This window comes from Mustela nigripes, chromosome 8, assembly GCF_022355385.1.
Source record: "Mustela nigripes isolate SB6536 chromosome 8, MUSNIG.SB6536, whole genome shotgun sequence".
In the NCBI taxonomy this organism is placed as follows: Eukaryota; Metazoa; Chordata; class Mammalia; order Carnivora; family Mustelidae; genus Mustela; species Mustela nigripes.
The window spans coordinates 68,301,272-68,321,916 of record NC_081564.1 but is presented as its reverse complement, the minus strand read 5'-3'; the positions used below and the strand labels follow the sequence as shown (position 1 = coordinate 68,321,916).

The 20,645-nt window shown below is 42.2% G+C and overlaps 1 protein-coding gene across 1 annotated transcript; it reads left to right on the top strand.

The window, feature by feature from the left end:
- The first annotated feature begins 10,212 nt into the window (after positions 1–10,212).
- LOC132023011 (uncharacterized) lies at positions 10,213–10,920 on the top strand. The gene has a single exon (XM_059408069.1). The coding sequence runs from the start codon at positions 10,213–10,215 to the stop codon at positions 10,918–10,920; it is 708 nt and encodes a 235-aa protein (XP_059264052.1).
- The last annotated feature ends 9,725 nt before the right edge of the window (positions 10,921–20,645 follow it).

The window sequence follows — 20,645 nt, the reverse complement described above, 5'->3', positions numbered from 1 at the left end:
AACTGTTGGCAGCATTCAGTTACCTGCTGGCTGTAGGACTGAAGGCCTTGGCCCCTTGCTCACTGTCAGCTGGAGGTCCCTTCAGTTCTTTTTCACGTGGGGCTCTCTGTAGGGAAGCTTACAACATGGCAGCTTCCTTCTTCAAAGCCAGCAAGGGGGAGCGTCTCAGTGTAAGACGCTGGTAACAACCTTCTGTAATATAATCATGTATGCCTTGTCACATACATCCCGTCAGCTTTGCCATACTCTGCTGGCCAGAAGCAAATCACAAGTCCCACTCTCACCTCACTTAAGGGAAGGAGACCACACAAGGGCATGACTGCCAGGAGGCAGGGATCATGTGGGGCCACATCACAGTCCACTACCCCATCGATTTATTTATGCGAATAATAATCCCTGCAACCCAACCTCCTCAGAATTTCTCTCCAGGTTGTCTTCACTTTCTTGCTTAAGGGAAACCTGACTTTCTCCCTGGAACAGTGAAGCCCTTGCCACCCTCCCAAGTGGTGGCAACTTGGCCATCTCAGGCAACTCGACCCTAAGCCTCTCAGACTGTCCCTGGAAGTGGGGTAGGTGTCCTCCTTGGTCCTCAATAGATCATCCCCCTCTCACTACTAACGTGCAGGTTTAAATCTGGTTATCCAGGACCCCTCATCGTTGCTTCCATTTCCCTTCATTTTTTCACTATTTGCTCCCATCAGTCATTCCAATACCACTTTGGTCTTAATTCTAAGTGCTCCTAATGTACACGTGGATGATCTTCCCAATACCCAGACCTCTCAGTTCTTTGACTTCTCCTCCAGAGATCTTGGCCTACCCTAACTCAACCACTCACTCCCATCGGCAGAATCGCAGAAGCCTTACCAAACTGCAATTTCATCATAATCACAATTTCAAACATCTTAAACTCTGAACACCATCTCATTTCCAAATTTCCTTGTAGCAACTGTTCAAAGTACATAACCACTCTCTCCTGTACTTACCCAGCTTAAACCCCAGGCCGATCATTGTATCACTCCATTGCACACACCTTCAACCCCAGTACTTTCTTCTCCCTTTGCTCTGCATGCTTGGCAAAACCACAATCCTGGTCAAGCCAGCTGTCCACCTACTCCACACCAGTACCCCTGCATCTGAAAGTGGCTAGAGAAAAACACAATCACACTAGTGAGTTTCACTTTAATTTCATCACTTTTAACCACCAGTGGGCCCTTAGTGCTGCTCCAGAATTCCACTTCCTTCCTCCATTCTTCTGGATTTCACACCTCTCTGCCCTCTAACCTACACTTCCTTCCCTTTCATCCACATTTCTCAGTTAACAACCTTGCTTTCTTTTTCATTGAGAAGATTGAAGCAATGAAATGAAAATCTCGCAGAATCCCACAATCTCATCTACCCGTACCCACATACCAACATCTTTAACCTCTTCTCCACCTTACCCTCCATTATGTAGTTGAGTTTTCCATGCTCTTAGCCAAAGGCAGTCCCTCTGCTAAGGCACCGAATCCCAATCTTGGCTCGCCTAATCAAGATCATCAACATCACTCCAGCTATTACACCCCCCTTACTTATCAGTGTTTCCCGCTATGCTGGGTCATTCAAATCACTTATAAGCAGTTACTTCTCTAATCATAAGAAATCTCTTTGACTCACTTCCATCATCAACTACTACCCCATTTCTCTACTTCAATTCCAACAGAACTTCTAAAAGAGTTTTCTATGCTTTCTGTCTCTAGTTCTCCCCCTCTCTGTAGTAGAATACATGCCATATGATACAATTTATAAAAAGTTCAAAAACACGCCAAATACAGTGCCTATGATAGGACTACATACATATATAATAGAATCATAACAATGCACACAAGGTTACATATGTGGCATATTTTAGGGGTCCAGCTGAGCCGGTCTCGCACCTTCTCTTAGTTCAACTCCATTCATGCTTTTATTCTTACCACATTATCAAAACTATCAAGGTCAACAATGAACTTCATATTGCCTAAGTCCAATGCTTTATTTGGAATTCTCATCTTGATCAACCTGTCTGTAACAGCTAACACAGCTAATTACTTGATTCACATTTTTTTTAAACCGTATCATCTCAGTTTTCCTCCTTCATCACTGGTCCGTCTTTCCCTGTCTTATTTCTTCTTTGTTGATTCTCTTTTCCCAGACCTAGGGCCTGGCAATGACCTAGGGCTCATTCCTTGGATTCTTTTCTTTTTTTATCTATACTCATTTCACTGGTGAGTCTCATTAAGCCTTCTAACTTTCAATACCAGTTTCAGAGATACATGATATCATCATATATGATGACATTTCCAAATTTATGTATTCAGCCCAGACCTCTCATCTGAACTCCAGATTCTGATACCCAGCAGTCTACTGTACATCTCAAACTTTCGCCACAGACTGAAAAACATCCTCCCTCAAACTGTTCAACCCACCAATTTTCCTGTCTCAGTTGATGACAAGTCCATCCTTCCAACTGCTCAGATGAAAAACCTTAGAGTCATGCTGGACCTCCCTCTTTCTTTTACATCTCATATCTAGTCTAGATTCAGAGCCTCCCTTAGCATCTCCACTGCTACTACCCCCCGGTTTAAGTCACCATTATTTCATGTTGGGATTAGTCTTCCAAAAGCTCTTCCTGCTTTCAGTCTTACCCCTTAGAGTCTATTCTCAACATACTAACCAAAGGGGTCCTCCCAAAACATAAGTCAAATCATGTCACTCCTCTGCTTAAGTCCCCACAATGACTCCTCGTCTCACTCAGAGTAAAAGTCTTTGTCCTTACAGTAGTCTACAGGGTTCTACAAGATCTGCACCACCACCGCATGTCCTATTATTCTAATCTCATGTCCTATTATTCTCCTGGAAGAATCTGCTACAGCCTTATTAGTATTAGATACCAGCCACATTCCTGAGTTAGGGCCTTTGCGTTGGCACTTCCCTTTGCCTGGCACACATTTCCCCCAGGTGTCTGCAGTGCTAACTCCCTAACTCCCGAACTCCCTAACCATCTTTAGTCAAATGCCATCTTCTCAATGAGGCCCATCCTAACATTTTTTTAAAATCACAACTCATTTTGAACCCTACACTACACCCCAGATCCCTCTTACCCTGCTCTATCTTTCTTCATAGCTCTTCTAATATGCTGTATTATTTACTTATGCTTATTGCTTATTATCTATTGCCCCTCCCCACTAGAATGTAAGCTCCACGAGGTCAGGGATTTTTCTGTAACGTTTACTAACGTATCCTAAGTGACTAGAGTTGCTGTTGACAAATAGGAGGTGCTTAATAAATTGTTGAATAAATGAACAGGTGTTTCATGCTTCTTCCCCAAAACAGTGAAAACTAGCAATAGAGTTGATCTAAACTATATCTTATTCCTGTAAAAACTATTCTAAATTTTAATTTTGATATTTCATCGGGGTGCCTGGGTAGCTCAGTCATTAAGTGTCTACCTTCGGCTGAGGTCATGATCCCAGAGTCCTAGAATCAAGCCCTACTCATATCAGGCTCTCTGCTGAGCAGGAGGCCTGCTTCTCCCTCTCCTATTCCCCCTGCCTGTGTTCCCTCTCTCACTCTCTCTCTCTCTGTCAAATAAATAAATAATTTTTTTTTAATTTAGTAGTTCATCAAAATTTATAATATTTTATGTTGTTTATACCAATTAGGTATTCAAAATTATATATTTTTAAAGACTTTATTTATTTGAGAGAGAGAGAGTGAGTGAGCACAATGTGGAGGGGGGCAGAACCAGAGGAAGAGGAAGAAGCAGACTCCCCTCTGAGCAAGGAGTCCTACTCTGGGCTTAATCCCAGGACCCTGAGATCATGACCTGAACCGAAAGCAGACACTTAACTGACTGAGCCACCCAGGCGCCCCTGAAGATTGTATTAATAACACGGTCAAGATGAATGTTTTAAACTTGGAGACTCAATCAAAAATTTTTTTTTAATTTTTAGGGAACTATGATAGGCTGATCAATAAAAGACTTTCCAGCCTAAAATCTCATATTATCATGTTCAGGAGCAAGTGGAATGGAAATGCAAGATAACGAGAAAAAGAGTGATGTAGGATTTCTTTTTAAGAAAAGCTTGTTCATGTATTTTTTAAACGGATGATAGGTACATTATGATATTTAGATCCCCTTGGATACACTTACAGAATGATGTAACAATCTCATTTTAAAATGCCAATACTTATTATGCCAGAAATAACAAACTTTGCCATTATTTAAACTTAAGATGAAACATTTTAGATATGACCTTTAAAAGTACAAGAAGTGTGGTTTCTCAAATTTCTTTGAAGAGACATGCAAGCAAGAAATTCTGAAGACCACCATCCCAAAGAACTCCAAGGGACCTAAGCTACCACTTTTCCTGAGACTTCTTCAGGTGAAACATCTCAATCCCATCTCCATCTCTGCCCTGGGAAGGCTTGAAAGCCTTCTTGCCCTGTTGTTTTCTTTGATGGCTCACATCCCGGACTTGGAGCTTCTCCAGGGTCAGGAGAATATAGAGCTTTTGGCTTTTCGTTCCAGAAGTGGAGGGGGGGAGAGCTCCCACTTCCAGCACTGCCCAGCAAGGCAGAAATAGAATAATTTTTAATACAGAAGTGACCTAGCAATTGACAGGGCCAGCCATGAGTTTCATGACATTTCAGAGTTAACCCAATGTTTTTAAAAAAGAATCTAAGTTGCCCTTGAAAATCATTTAAGATTGCTTAACCTAAACACTATAAGCATTTCCCACTTTCCTAAAGCACAATAGTAAACTCTGTCATCTCCTTTGACTTGAAGTGCAGGAAATTATGTTTGAGAGCAACTGATGTGCATTTGGCCCTCAAGGGATATGTTCTTTGAGCTTCATAAGAGGCCAAAGACTCGATGAAGAAAGAGAAGATGGGTGGAACCAATGCTCCATTTTATTTACTTATTTATTTGTTTATTTATCTATCTTAATGTACTGAAAAGCTAGAATAACTGCTATCCATGCCAGATCCAGCAAGGGCCACAAAGGCAGCTGTGGACAGAATCCCAAGGGTAGGGAAGGGGTGGAGGCAGGAAGGAAGGAATTAGGTGGGAGGGGAAGGGAAATCACAGCCCACCTTTGTCTGGCCACGGTCCTCTACGTAGGAACACAAACCAAGAGGCAGCTGACAGCAAGGGACAGGAGCAGTACAGACCCCTCTGTCAGTCCTAACCATTCATGCAATGCACGTTTTCCTCAATACTTACCAGGTACCAATTACAAAGGGATTCAAAGATAAATTTACTATAGTCCATGCCCTTGAGTCAATCCTACTCTACTGGGGCAAGAATGATGTGTTAATAGATCATTCTGATGATGGGGTCATGGAATACGGTGAGAAAACAAGAGAAGGAACAACGCTTGCCTGTGGGAGTTCAGAAGCCTTCACAAGAATGTGGCATTTGAGTTGGCTTTTGAGGTAAAGTAGGAGTTTGCCAATAGAAAAGGACTGGGTAAAGACTTTCAAGGCAGAGAAACAGGCTACAGACATGAAAGTGGCTGGCATGTTTGTGGAATGGATGAAAAAAGAATTCAATATATAGCCATAGATATACATATATACAAACAAAACAAAAAACAAAACCCAATACACCCCTTATAAAGAGGGTACCCATTACAGTATTGTTTGCCATAACAGGTTGTTGGAAAAACTCAAATGTATACCTAAAGGAGACTGGGTAAAATAAATTATGATACATCCATACAATGAAATGTTACATAACTATAATTAAAGTGTAGTTTTCACTGTACCCTTATGGACAGATCTCAAAGGTTTACTGCGAAATGACAATGCAAAGTCCAAAATGATATGTATATTATGTTATCTTTTCTGTTAAAAGAAAGAAAAATAGTATGTGTTTATAACAACAATGCTTGTATAGGTTGTATAGGGTGGACTGGGAACTGGATGGGAGCAAGCTTTTCACTATTAATATCGTTTATTCTTGAACCCTGAAAAATGCACTACTTCTTTAAAAAATTAAACTGAACCTTGATTCAAACTTGGAATTAAAAGTGACTGGAACGTATATGCTCTCATTCCTCTCCTTTAAGACTCAATTGATAATCAGGGCTCTTGGCTGGCTCCGTTAGAAGAGCATGGGACTTTTGATCTTGGGGTCATGACTCTGAGCCCTATGATGGGTGTAGAGATTATTTTACAAAAATAAATAAGATGAGTAAAAAAAAAAAAAGAAGAAGAAGATTTGGTGATCCTCTAGGATCCCTGATGTTTATCAGGATTGGGAGCCCTATCTTTGTTCTGACTAGGTTGTGAGTTCCCTAAGGGTGGAAGTTCTCTTGAGGACTTTGTATGCAGCAAGTGTCAGAGAATGTTTGTTGACTGAATGCGTAGAGGAGAGAGGTGAGAGGTGAGGGGAGGGGAGGCTGGAAAGAGATACAGAGCCAGACTATGAAGGAAGATATGCTGGTAAGTATGGAGAACATGTATGTTTGTGTTTTTACGGTTTTACTGAGGTACAATTTACATTGACAAACTTTTTAACATAGAGAGTTGGATGGATTTGGGTAAAGGTATACATCACACGATCCAGTTTGGAACACTGCCTTTGGCCCCTTTGCGGTCAAGTCAACCCCCACCCCCACATTCCTGGCCCCAGGCAACCACTGCCACACTTCCTGTTTTTAAGGTTTTGGCTTTTCTAAAATTCCCTATAAATGGAATCTTACAACACGTAATTTTTTTGCATCTGGATTTTTTCACTCAGCGTGATGTTTTTGAGATCCAAAATGTTCCTGTGTATATCAGTAGTTAGCTCCTTGTTATTGTTCAGTAGTATTCCGTTGTGTGTATATGCAAATCCATAGAAACAGAAAGATTGGCAGATTTAGTGGTTATCAGGGGATAAAAGGAGGGGAACTGAAAGACACGGGTTTCTTTTTGAAGTAATGGAAATGTTCTGGAATTAATGCTGATGTTTGTACAGCATTGTGACAATACTAAAAGACTCTGAGTTGTATACTTTCAAATAGTTAATAAACTTGTGCACTTGAAACTAGTGTAACTTTGTGTGTCAACCATTCTTCACTAAAAATAAACAAACAAACAAATTAATAAAATAGTTAAAATTCATAGAAACAAAGAGTCAAATGGTCGTTACCAGGGGCTGGGGAGACATGAGGAAATGTTGGTCCAAGGGTACGAATATTCAGTTATAAGATGAATAAGATCTAGGGACCTAACATATAGCATGGTGACTTTAGTTAACAAGACTGTATTATAGGGGTGCCTGGGTGGCTCAGTGGGTTAAGCCGCTGCCTTCGGCTCAGGTCATGATCTCAGGGTCTTGGGATCGAGTCCCGCATTGGGCTCTCTGCTCAGCAGGGAGCCTGCTTCCCTTCCTCTCTCTGCCTGCCTCTCCATCTACTTCTGCCTGCCTCTCCATCTACTTGTGATTTCTCTCTGTCTAATAAATAAATAAAATCTTTAAAAAAAAAAAAAAAGACTGTATTATATACTTGAAAGCTGCTAAGAGATCCTAAATATTTCCACCGCCTAAAAAAAAATGTCATTTTGTAAAATGAATAATATGTTACTAACCTTATAATGATAATATTTTACAATATGTACCTGTACCAAATCATCACATTGTATACCTTAAATTTACACAATGTATGTCAACTATATCTCAATAAAGGTAAGAGAAAATAAAATGATCAAAATGGTAAATTTTATATTATGTACATTTTATCTTAAATCTTACATTTTAGGGGTGCCTGGGTAGCTCAGTCACTTGCGTGTCCAACTCTTGATTTTAGCTCAGGTCATGATCTCAGGGTCATGAGATCGACCCCCAAGTCAGGCTCCACACTCCACACTCAGCAGGGAATCTGCTTGAGATTTGTTCCCTCTCCCTTACCCCTCACCCTGTTTCTCTTTCTCTCTCTCTCTCAAATAAATAAATAAATCTTTAAAAACAAATAAACAAACAAAAAACCTTAACATTTTAGGTAAGCATCCCTAACAAGGTTACTAAGCAAATAGTCCTCAGAGGCAGGCTGACTTGGTTCAGGTCCCCATTTCACTCCTTACTAGCTATAAGACAGTGGACAAATCATTCTAAGTCTCCATTTCTTCACCTGTGAAACAGGGACAAAAACAGAGCCTGTGTCACTGAGCTATAGGGAAGACTCAGTGAGACCATGCTGGTGAAGCACTTAACGCGGTACTGACAAGAAGCTAATTAGTATTAGCTAACTTTTTAAATCCATGTACACCAGCCATGTGTCATGACTATAAGATGGTTGAATTTATTCAATTCAACATGAAGCAGGAATGATTCTCAATCTATAGGTGGTGAAACTGAACCATCAAGAGATTAAAAATAACTTGTCACCATATGGAGGACCATTCTATAAAATAATTGGTCTATAGCTTTCAAAAATGTCGTCATGGAAAACAGACTGAAGAACTGTTTCAGACTGAAGGACACCCAATAGACATGACGATGAAATGCTGTGCATGGTCTTGAGTTGGGTATGTAAAAATGGGGCATTCTTGGAACAACTGATGCAACTGGAATACCGACAGTAGATTAGATAATAGTATTGAATCCATGTTAGGTTTCCCGATTTGGGCAAGTATATGTGCAGGGCCAGGATTAGGGTGCGGTAAGAAAGGCTCCTAGGAAGCCCTCTCAGGGCCACTGACTCAGACCTTCCCTGCCTCCCCCTGAATCTGGCCCTGGTGTTTCGGTGATGTAAGAGAATGTCCTTAATCTTAGTAAGTCCACACTGAAGTATTAAGGGGAAAGGCAGACCTATGTGTATAACTAGCCCTCCATTAATTCCAAAATAATATATAAGTAGAGAGAGAAAATATTAACAATTGGTGAGTCTGGGTAAAGGATATGCAGAAGTTTTTTGTACTATTTTTGTAAGTTTTCTCTGACACTGATCTCTTTTTTTTTTTTTTTTAACTTTTTACATCACCTGCCCATGTAATGAAGTTCCTTTAATAGGAGAGCTGGATTTGGAACCCTCTGTGGTCTCCAGCGCTCTGTACAAAGTGCAGTATGGAACTGTCCTGCAACCCAGATCTGAAGTCAAGACCCAGAAGGGCCTCCTGACCAGGTGTCTCCAAAAGGAAGTGGCCCAGATACTTTCAAACGGTGTTTTTTCCACTTGAACATGATCTTGAACACGATCATGCAGATTCTGATTCAGTGACTCCGGTAGGAACGGAGCATCCACATTTCTAACAGCCTCCTAGAGGAGGTGATACAGCTCGTCCCTGGACCCAGAGTTCTAAATGCAAGACCCTAGACTCTACATTCCAGACCTCTAGGTCCTTGAATGCAAAATCTCCTGAGGAGGGGAATAGGAAGGAAAACCAACTGATTCAGGAGGCAGTCCACAGCTGTGATGCCATCTACTTCCAATGCTTTTCAATGATAAACTCGGCTTTCTTTTTTCCAAAATCCCTCATTCAGGAAACATGCTGAGTGATCCTACTAGGTGCCATGCTTTATTTTGGGTGAGGAACTGGATGGTGACGAACATTAACTGAACCACCTAAAATTTATCCAGCCTCTTTCTTCTCCTAGGAGACTCCAAATCAGCCTTAAAACTACATAGTTTTTGGTCCAAACAAGTGAACGTGGCATCTGTCTCACTTGGTGTCACAGGCACAAAAGGGAACATCACAGAGTGGAGGGTGCTGGAAATAACAATTTCATCAAACACAAAAACAAAACATTTTTTTTTTAAAGGTAGAGTTGGCATCCTTTTAGTGATAAAAGATTCTTATAATGAATATTTATGCAAAGGGTTTGAACTTTCAACTCAGGGGAAAAGCAGATTACCCTACCATCACCAAAATCTTTTCTTATTTTTTTTTTAAAGATTTTATTTATTTATTTGACAGAGAGAGGGAATACAAGCAGGGAGAGTGAGAGAGGGAGAAGCAGGTTTCCTGCTGAGCCAGGAGCCTGATGGGGGGCTTGATCCCAGGACACTGGGACCATGACCTGAGCTGAAGACAGACACTTATGGACTGAGCCACCCATGTGCCCCTCTTTTCTTATTTTTAAAGCAATTATCTGGGGAGACAGACTGGAGGAAAGTAATTAACTTTACCTTGGACGAAAATTGCAGTTACTATTTTCTTTTAAAGTGTTCGAGTATAATCAAGTGCCACTTTTTAGAGGTGGAAATGAGGCATTTGAAGGAGAAGAAGGATGCTGTGTGCGTTTGGACAGCACTTACCTGGCGTCTGCTCCTCCCTCCGAACGGGCTGTGGGAAGGATGCAAGGCGTTGGTTCTAAGACTCAGCCTTGCTGTCCCCTCCTCCAAGAAAAGATGCCTGGCAGAAGCGCCCACGACACCTGCCACTCCGAGACTTGCCTTTCCCTTGCCCCCGGCGACTGCTGCCCCTCCCCTCTCTGCCGTTTTCTCTTCCCTTTTCCTATGCCCGGTGGACTTTCACTTCCCGGGCCCTTTTGACAAGCTGCACCCAGCTGCTGCCTTTGAACTGTCGCCACGCTCCCTGCCCCCCGCCCCCCACCCCCCGCCGCCCACGCACGGAGACTCCCGCGGGGGAGCGCTGCTGCGGGTGGAGCCTCCTCCCCGGCCGGACCACCTGCGCCCCCGCGCGCGCATCTCTCATCAGCAGGGAAGTGAGAACGCGACACCCTGCCGGCCGCAGGCAGCCCGGGCCCCTGGTGGTGGTGGCCGTTTGCTCCCGCCCGCTTTTCAGGGCGGCTGGCTCACGGGTGGGCTCTCACCTGGTTCGACAGGAACACCAGCCCCGTCTAAGAAAGACGCTCCGGCTCCGAAGCGCCTCCGCAGCCTGGACGCCCGGCCCGCCCTTCCCAGCACACTGATCGCTGGCGCCGTGAGCGGGCTGCGGGAGTTGGTCTGAACCTGCCAGAGGCCACGGGGGCCGGGGGAGGGGGATGTTAGTTAGAATGCCGGGCCTGACTCCCTTAGCCACAGTCCACAAAGGCTCCTTGGCCGAGGTTTTTTGTGGAGGGTTTGACCCAAAGGCCCAGGAATGCAGGCTTGTGCGGTGCTCCCCTACAAACTGCCCTCCGCCCTCACTGCTCCCCCAGGAGCAAGTCCCAACCGATCCCTCAGCCAAGGAAAAGGCCACGTGGACCATCCCAGGCCCAGGTCCAGGGTCGGCCTTCCCTGCTTCCCTCCCTCCCTCCACCATTCCCCATCCCATCCAGAGGCCCAGCTCTCCTCATCCAGAAAGCCACAAGCCACCCCTCTGGCCCTTGATTTGCTCCTGTCCTGTGTGTTTACATTCTACTTCATTAGCGAACAGCAGCTTAGAGGTGGAGGTTAGGGATGGGTTTGTGAGTCAAATGAGCTCATGTTCAAATCCTGGCTCCATTGCCTGTGCTCCTGGGCAAGCTACTGAACCTTTCTCAGCTTTAATGACTTCCTCTATAGAACTAGGTATTATCATGCTTGTTAAAAATGTTATTTCCCTGAGGATTAAAGGAAAATTTTCTCACCCGACGAAAACTTACTGAGTGTCTACTGTTTACCGGACACTTACTTTAGAGGAGGTACAGTGGTGTACAGACTAAGTCCTTGTCTTCTAAGAACTTCTGGTGGGTGACAGACAATAAACATGGAGCCAAACGAATCATATTAGTGATAATTGCTGTCTTAAGGAAAGACCATAGAGAGTGATGGGATTTGGATCAGATTTGCAGAGGTACGGAATAGTAGTATTTTAGATGGGGTGACTCAGGGAAGATGTTTGAAGAGGTGGCCTTTGAGCAGGGACCTGAATGATGCAAAGGAATAAGCTGTGCCAACATCTGGGGAGAGCAGGTGTAAAGATTCCGAAGCAGCGATGAGGTCGGTGTGTTCACGGAACAGTAACACCAGCGAAGCAAGGGCAGGGTACAAGAGAAGAGCAAGGTAGGCGTGAAGATCAGAGAGGTCATATGTGGGGAGAAGCTTTTAACATGCACTCAGCGCTCCATAAATTCCAACTTCTTAAAGGGGTCTTATTTTCCTAAGAAGGCTGTTTGCTCCATTCATTGCACAAATATTTACTGAGTGCCCACCAGATATCAGGCACTGTGCTGCAAGATAGGAATATGGAAATGAACAAGACAGATGTGGGAGAGGAAACTAAGAAAATCAGCAGGGTGCTCTGCAGGCTCAGAGACAGCCAAAGCTCCCCTCCTGCGAGCTGAGGGGCTGAACTTAGCTCCAGGGCATCCTGATGCTTGCCCAGCACTGGCCAGGAAAGGACCCAGTGAATCATTCTTTGAATAGTAAGAGATGGAAAAAGAGATGCAGAGTAAATATGAACCAACAAACCTCCAGAGTAGCAATTTCAGTGTCACCCAAAATAGACTTTCAGGGGGAAAACATCCTAAGGGACAAAGAAGACCTTACATGCCCTGGAGGTCAGTCGACTGACTCAGTTAGTGAGCTCAGTCCAGTAAAGAACTTTGTACTCAACAAATAAAGAATGTACATTTCTTCAAGAATATATGGAAGGCTCCAGAGATCACTCACCTACTAGTCAATGTCCTCGGTGAATTTTAAAAATTAACAACATATGGGCCATGTTCTTTATCACAAACAATAAATTTGGAAATCATTAATAAAAGAATAGCTTTAGGGGGCCCCTGGGTGGCTCAGGAGGTTCAATGTGGTGTCTTGATTTTGGCTCAGGTCATGATCTCAGGGTTCCTGGGATTGGGCCAGCATGTGGTTAGGCTCTGCTCTGCTGGGAATCAGCTTTTCTCCCTCTTCCTCTGCCCCTCCTCCCACTCACTCACTCACTCTCTCTCTCTAAAATAAATAAATCTTTTTTTTTTTTTAAAGAACAGCTTCAAACTCCTAAAAATCTGGAGATGTAAAAAATACTATCAAATACCAGAGAAAAGGAATTATAATAAGGGAAATTATAAAATATAATGAAAGCACCATGTGTCAAAGTGTACATAAGGTAGTGCTTAATGGGATTTGCAGTGTTACAAACATTTATTTAACAAATAAGAAATATTGAAATCAAATGAGCTAAGTGTTTAGTGCCAAACCCCAAAGGAATAAACAGGAAGGAAATAATAAAGATATGGCAAAAATCAATGATACAGGTGCTGGGGAGGAGGGGAAAAGCAATAAATATGAACAACAAAATCAAAAGATGATTTTTAAAAATCCTGTCATAAGATCAATAAAAAAGCAGGAAGATAGACGAGTAAACAGAAAACAGAATTAAGAGGAAAAAATAATTTACAGACAAAATAGACATTTTTAATAAGATTATGAACTACTACACACTAATAAATTTGAAAATGTCGATGAGGGGGATACACAGCCAGAAAATACCTATTGACCCACGGAGAAAACTTTAAACAGAAAAATAACCATTAAAAAAATTTTAAAACTACTTATGAGGAGGAAAGAGACAAGGAGTGAGAAACTAGATGTTCTAAATGTACCTCGTTGTGTGAATTTCACTGTAAAACTACTTAAATCTTTAGCATAATTATGAAATAAAATTAAAGTTAAAAAGCAATCCCTAAGAAGTGAAGACAAATTGAAACAAATGAACCTCAGACTCTCAAGTTGTTGGCACATGGAAGTGACTTTAAAACAAGGCATTGGACTCCACATCCCTAGCGGGACATAGCCTGAGGACAAAAGAACTGCAATACAAACATACAAATACACATCTTTTTTTTTTTTCTTTTTAAAGATTTTATTTGTTTTGTCAGAGAGAGAGAGAGAGAGAGAGCGAGAGTGAGCACAGGCAGACAGAGTGGCAGGCAGAGTCAGAGGGGGAAGCAGGCTCCCCGCGGAGCAAGGAGCCCAATGTGGGACTCGATCCCAGGACGCCGGGATCATGACCTGAGCCAAAGGCAGCTGCTTAACCAACTGAGCCACCCAGGCATCCCACAAATACACATCTTAAAACCTATTTTTTGACAATCCCTTTGGTGGTAGAGTCTTGGCATTATTATTCCGAGACTGTTAGTGGTGTGTATTGCAGGATAAAGCAAATGAAGAATTATATTAGTGTTACTGAGAACTGAGATTTGACATGACAGAAAGGAGATATAGACGTTACACAGATGAGGTTACACAGTCCTGAATCTGAGTTGGATGTGGTAGGTGGAATTCTAATATGAGCCCCACAGAGATAAACCCTAGAATGATCTCCTCCCCTTGAGTGTGGGCAGCACCTGTGAATATGATGAGATATCACTCCTGTGATTAGTCACATTATATGGCAAAGGAATATGATAAGAAAAGATATGAAGGGATTTTAGACATATAATTAAAGTTCTGAAATCAGTTAAGTTTAAATTAATCAAGGGGTACCTGGGCGGCTTGGTTGGCTAAGCATCTGCCTTTGGCTAAGTTTGTGATCTCAGGGTCCTGGGATCAAGCTCCTCATTGACTCCCTGCTCCCAGGGAGTCTGCTTCTCTTTTTCCGTCTGCCCCTCGCACCCCTACTGTGCTTTTTCTCTCTCTCTGTCCAATAAATAAATAAAATCTTATAAATAAATACAATTAATTAATCAAGAAAGATTGACCTTAGTGAGCCTGACGTAATCAGCTTGCCCCTTAAAAGAGGATCTAGAGTCAAAGACTCTAGATGGTGAACCCTTAGATGTGATCACTTTTATTTATTTATTTATTTTTAAGATTTTATTTATTTATTTGACAGAGAGAGTGCACAAGCAGGGGGAGCAGCAGGCAGAAGCAGAGGAGAGGGAGAAGCAGACTCTCCACTGAGTGGAGAGCCTGATGTGGGGCTCAATCACAGGACCCTGGGATCACGACCTGAGCCAAAGGCAGACGCTTAAGTGACTGAGCCACCCAGGCACCCCAGGTGTGATCACTTTTAGTTCAGAAACAAAACAGACCTGCTAGCCACAACTGCTGTTTGAGCTAGAGGACTGACCAATGTAATGCCATGAGAGGGTTCAAGGGTTGGAAGGAAAGAGAGAAATGTGTTATTGTCACTTACGTGGAAAACCCAAGAGAATTAACAAATTATTAGATCTCACACAAGTTCAGGAAGGTTGCCACATAGCAGGGAAACATACAGAAAGCAACAGCATTCCTCTACACCTTCAAACCCTATAAACAAGATACCATTTACAGTAGTTATAAAACTATAAAATATATAGAAATTAAACTACCCAATAATGCACATAAAAATGTAAAACTCATTTAAGAGGCATAAAAGAAAACCTGAATAAACAAGAACATACTGTTATGTTCACTGCTAGAAGAATTTAACATTATAAAAACAGCAATTCTCCCAATATTAACCTATAAATTAAATGTAATTGCATCATAATCCTAAGTGAAGAAAATTGATTCTAAAATGTAAACAGAAGAACACATATCTACAAATACTTGAGATACATCTGAAAAGAAGAGCAAAAGGAGGGATGCACCCGACCAAATAATGAGACACGTTGCAAATCTGGAATCATCAGAGCAGTTGTGTTCCTGGCATAGCAAGAGCAAATGGCGCAGGTATTAATATGGTGAACTTGGGATAGAAAGACTCCACTAATCAGTGGGAAATAGATGAATTATTCAGTAGATAGAACAATTGTTTTGCTCTAAGGAGAAAAATTCAGTTGAATCTCATAACATATGCAAAAAAAAAATCCCTTAAACAGATTAAAATCCTAAATTTGAGGGATGCCTGGGTAGCTCAGTCTATTAAGCGTCTGCCGTTGGCTCAGGTCATGATCCCAGGGTCTGGGATGGGGTCCCGTATCAGTCTCCTTCCTCAGCGGGGAGCCTGCTTCTCCCTCCTGCCTTGCCATTCCCCCTGCTTATTCTCTCTTTCTCTCTCTCTTAGAAATAAATAAAATCTATTAAAAAATCCTAAATTTGAAAAACAAAATCATAAAGCCAGTGGAAGGAAATGTAGAAGAATATTGTTGGGACTTTAGGGGTGGGAAAATTTTCTTTAAAAAAGTTGCCAAATATACAAATTATAAGGGCACCAAAAAAAAAAAATCCATAGATTTGATTAAGTTAAATTATGTCTGTCTTATGGAGGCCATCATAATCACAACTAATAGGTGATCAAATGGGAAAAGTTATTTGTCATCTTCAAAACCAACAAAAAATAAAGATTTATAATACTTTTAAAATTCTGAGATGGCTTTAAGGAAAAGATAGAAAATCCAACAGAAAACAAAATGAGCATAGGATATGATGAGGCAATTCACAGAAGAAATCTGAATGACTAACAAGTCTACTAAGAGATGTTTAAGCTCATTAGTAATCAGTGACATGTAAATTAAAGTTAAATACCATTTCAGATTGGAAGAAAGAAAAAGGAGAATCAGCTACCATTTCCTGCTAGCAATGAGTGGGGCCCAGGACATTTAAGGTGCACTTGGTGGGAGCGGAGCATAAACTGGGAAGTTGTTTCGGAGAGCAGCTGGCATTATGGAAATAGGACAAAGTATCCCTGAAACACAGCAGTTCCCCTCCTGAGTTTTTATCCTCGAAAGAAACTTAAGGCTGTTGTGAGAATCGAGTGAGTTCCATTCAGGAACCAGTCAAATGTTTGTTCTTCTGTCCCATCCTTTTTGGCAAACTTATTTCCCCGAGGCTCTCAGACATTTTTGCCCGGTGGTAATGAGGTTGGCAAAAGGGATCTAGAAATGCAATCCCACAGGCTGATTGATCCTGAGTGATTGCCAAAGCAAACCCTGTTGTCAATCACGTCCAGGTTAAAACTTATAGCAGCAACAACACTGTATACCTTTTCACACCTACACAAACAACAGCAGCGCTAGTCTTGACTTGCCAGATCCGGAGCCCCTCATGGTTCCTCACTCTGCCCTAAGCACAAACCCCACCTATCCCCAGGCCTCCCCAACCTCATCTACCATCACCCCTTCCTCCCAAGGCCTCACTTAGTAGAAACCACCCCGTATGGAACTACCAGTGCTGCCTCAAGGGCATTTGCATTAATAGGATCTCAAAAATGCCAGAAGATACACAAATGACTGAAAGCACAGGAAAAGCGGCTCACTCATATGCAGGTTAGAAGCACAGTGAAGGGCTGGCTGGCTCAGTCAGGAGAGCCTGTGACTCGCCACCTCAGAGTCATGGGTTTGGGCCCCACAATGGGTGTAGAGCTTACTTAAAAAAAACCAACAACACCACAATGAGATACTGCTTCGTGGCCACAAGGATAGCTAAAAAAAAAAAAAAAAAAAAGATTTGCCATATTAAGTGTTGACAAGGATGTGGAGTACTTGGGAGTGCTAGGAAGAGAGTAAAATGGTTATAGCCACTTTGGGAAATGGTCTGGCAGTATCTTTAAAAGTGGTATATACATTGATCATATGACCCAGCAATTCCACTTGTAGATATACCACCACCCAAGGAAAACATATATCTTCACAGAGACTTGTGTGCACCAATGTTCAGACTAGCTTTATTCAAAATAAACAGAAAAGGAAATAAGCCAAATGTCCATCCATGGGTGAATATACAAATAGACTGTGGGAAATTCATTGAGTGGTCTACTACCAAATAAAATGGCATGAATTATTGATACATGCAAAAATGTTGGGTCAGCTGGTTTGGGCATCTGTATATTATCCACAGTTAAATAATGAACTGTGCTAGTATATTTGTGGTTTGGAATATTTACATTGTAGTTCTAAGATTAACTAGCCATTCCTTGCAGTGTTTCTCAAATTTACCTAATAATAGTTATGTAGGATGGTAGCATGAGTAGGGGCCCACTATCTCCATTCCTAATCCCTGGGACCTATGAATATTACATTTTATGGCAAGAGGGACTTTGTGGATGTGATTAAGTTAAGGATCTTGAGGTGAGGAGACAATCCTGGATTATTCTGGTGGGCCTTGAAGTCATCATGATGGTTCTCATCAAAGGGACACAGGAAAAGTCAGAGTAGAAAAATGATGTCATGATGGAAGGAGAGATTGGAATGTTGTACTGTAAGGATGGAAGAAGGGGCCACAAGCCAAGGAACACCACCAGAAAGCCACTAGAAGCTGAAAATGACAAACAGGTTCTTCTCTCAGAGCCTGTTTTCTTCTCCTTCAGAAGAAAACAGACCTATCAACCCCTTGACATTAGCCCACTGATTTTGAACTTCTGGCCTCTAGAACTATAGGACAGTACCTTCATGTTGTTTTAAGCCACTAAGATTTTGGTAACTTGTTACAGTGGCAACAGGAAGCTAACACACTTGGAACACTTGTTAAATATCCAAGTTACCATCCATCTCTCCCCACATTCTTTTTTTTTTTAATTTTTTTTAAAGATTTTATTTATTTATTTGCCAGAGAGAGAGGGAGACAGAGAGCGTGCGCAAGCGAGCACAGGTAGGCAGAGTGGCAGCGGAGGCAGAGGGAGAAGCAGGCTCCCGGCCGAGCAAGGAGCCGGATGTGGGACTCGATCCCAGGATGCTGGGATCGTGACCTGAGCCGAAGGCAGCTGCTTAACCAACTGAGCCACCCAGGCGTCCCTCTCCTCACATTCTGAATCCATTAGTCTGAGTGGGGAGCCTAGGAATCTGTTTTATAACAAAGGTCAAGGTGATTTTTATCCTCAGGTAATTTGGGGAACTATGGCTGTAGTGGACTGTGCTAGCCCAGGCAGATTCCTTGCCACCAATTTTCTGGTAACTAGACTCCATCTGCTTTGATCTGAATGTGGAGACACGAGCAAGAATTGACCACTTCTGGCCCTCGGTTGCCCTTGAGTCTTGAGCCCTTGAGAAATGGAATTCATCATTGAGTCTTAGACTGGTCCACAGGAGGACACATGGCCTACACTGGCCAATCACAATCCTTCTCTGGGAATTTATACATGGAAGCCATGTTCTTCGTGCTGAGATTACTAGGCTAAGATGGAGCATCTGTCTGCCCTTGCTGGCAACCATGTTCTCTGACTCCATAGAGGAAGACCATCTGCAGAGCAATGAGGATAATAAACAGAGGGGAGCAGAGTTAAAAGGTGGGAGAGAGGGGAAAACCCTGATATCCTTTGAGCTCTGGATTCAGTTGCATCTGATGCTGGTACCAGCCTTGTTCTTTTGACTTATAAGAAATCAATAAATTGTTATTGCTTAGGCTTATTCAATTCGGGTTTAGTCCTCTGAAATATAGACTCCTATCATACTGGCATGTTATGCGACGTGGATCCCTTACATGGGCTTTCTCTTGACCTGTTTCTACGCCCAACACCAAATGCTTCATACTTGCCTATGCCAGTACATACTTGTCGGGTCAGACTTGATATGTTAACTGCATAGAGATTTTAGTCATTCTGTCTCTGCCATTCAAGCCAACTCCTTTACAGTATAAATACTCTCAACCACACAGAGGCAGTCCCCATCAGCTGGATGTTCAGGCTACTTCTTTTTCTACTTCTAATCCTACTCCCTCTCCTCTATGCAATGATAAACAGTTCTGGCAGTTCTGGGAGGGGGACTCCCTTTCAGAGAAAACAAACTGCAAAACGCCCAGGATTGCTTTTACCCGAAGTTCCGTCCATAAAATACCTTCTGCAGCCACGTTTTATAGGCATCGTTAGCCTGAGGTGAGGAGCAAGAGATTGAGTGGTGACTAGAAGATTCTCCCCCATTATTCAAATTATTTAATCGATGATTGTTTTTGATCTTTCAATTCCAAAGTTTCTCAGTTCTAACCCTGCCGTTAAACACTGTTACCTGTAACATTTGCCTGGCGGAAGTCCTCATTGCCAGGGGGATGAGGCTACAGCATTTTCAAAATGAGACTGACCAAGGCGGGCCAGGGCTTTACTGAAGACTCACACACAGACCGCTGCTGGCAAGTAATGCCTGGTCCTTGGTAGAATCGGGCTGTAAAATCTGATGGAAGAAAGTGGGAGTTCCTAACTTTTTCCTCTGCCAGCGGAATGGAAAGGGCACTGGCTAGCAGTTACGAAACCTGAGCATAGTCTCAGCTCTGCCATTTATTAATATTTAGTAAATTCTGGCAAGTCAGTTATCACCTCTTAATTCTAATTTCTTCATCTATGAAATAGAATTCATCATACTCCCCTACCTGCCTGCCTCACCAAGTGCTTGTAAGCATTAAACAAGGTATACAGATTAAGGTATTATTATGCACATACAAATGTAAAGTTTAATTATGATGCCCTATTCTCAGCCATCCTTATTCAAATCTGGGATTGTAAGATTGTGACTATTCTAACTACCAAGATTGAAAAATTGCTTCTCATAAATCAATTTATTTACTATCCATCTGTTATGACTTAGGGAATCACCATATATAAAGTAGCATCAAATTTGGAACACCAGTTAGGATATTACTATATCCAAATGGTTGAAGATTCAAAGTGCAGATGCACATAACATGTAAATAGATGCTACAGATTTCTGCAAAACATGCCTAAAATGGTCTTTGGCAGATGCTTCTAAATTCTCTCGGGATTACAGCTTTTGAACAAAACAAAAACCCAATGGATTTGGACCAGAGATCTCTAAAACCTCCTCCACCCCCTACCCAAGTGTCTTTATTTAGTCCTAAATTTAGAGCAGATGGAGAAACCAGCAAGCAAGACAATGCCTGCATCTGCTAATAAATTAATACTGC

What these genes read in the sequence shown, in the direction of transcription:
- LOC132023011 (XM_059408069.1), top strand. Translation starts at nt 10,213, where the DNA reads ATGAGGCATTTGAAGGAGAAGAAGGATGCTGTGTGCGTTTGGACAGCA.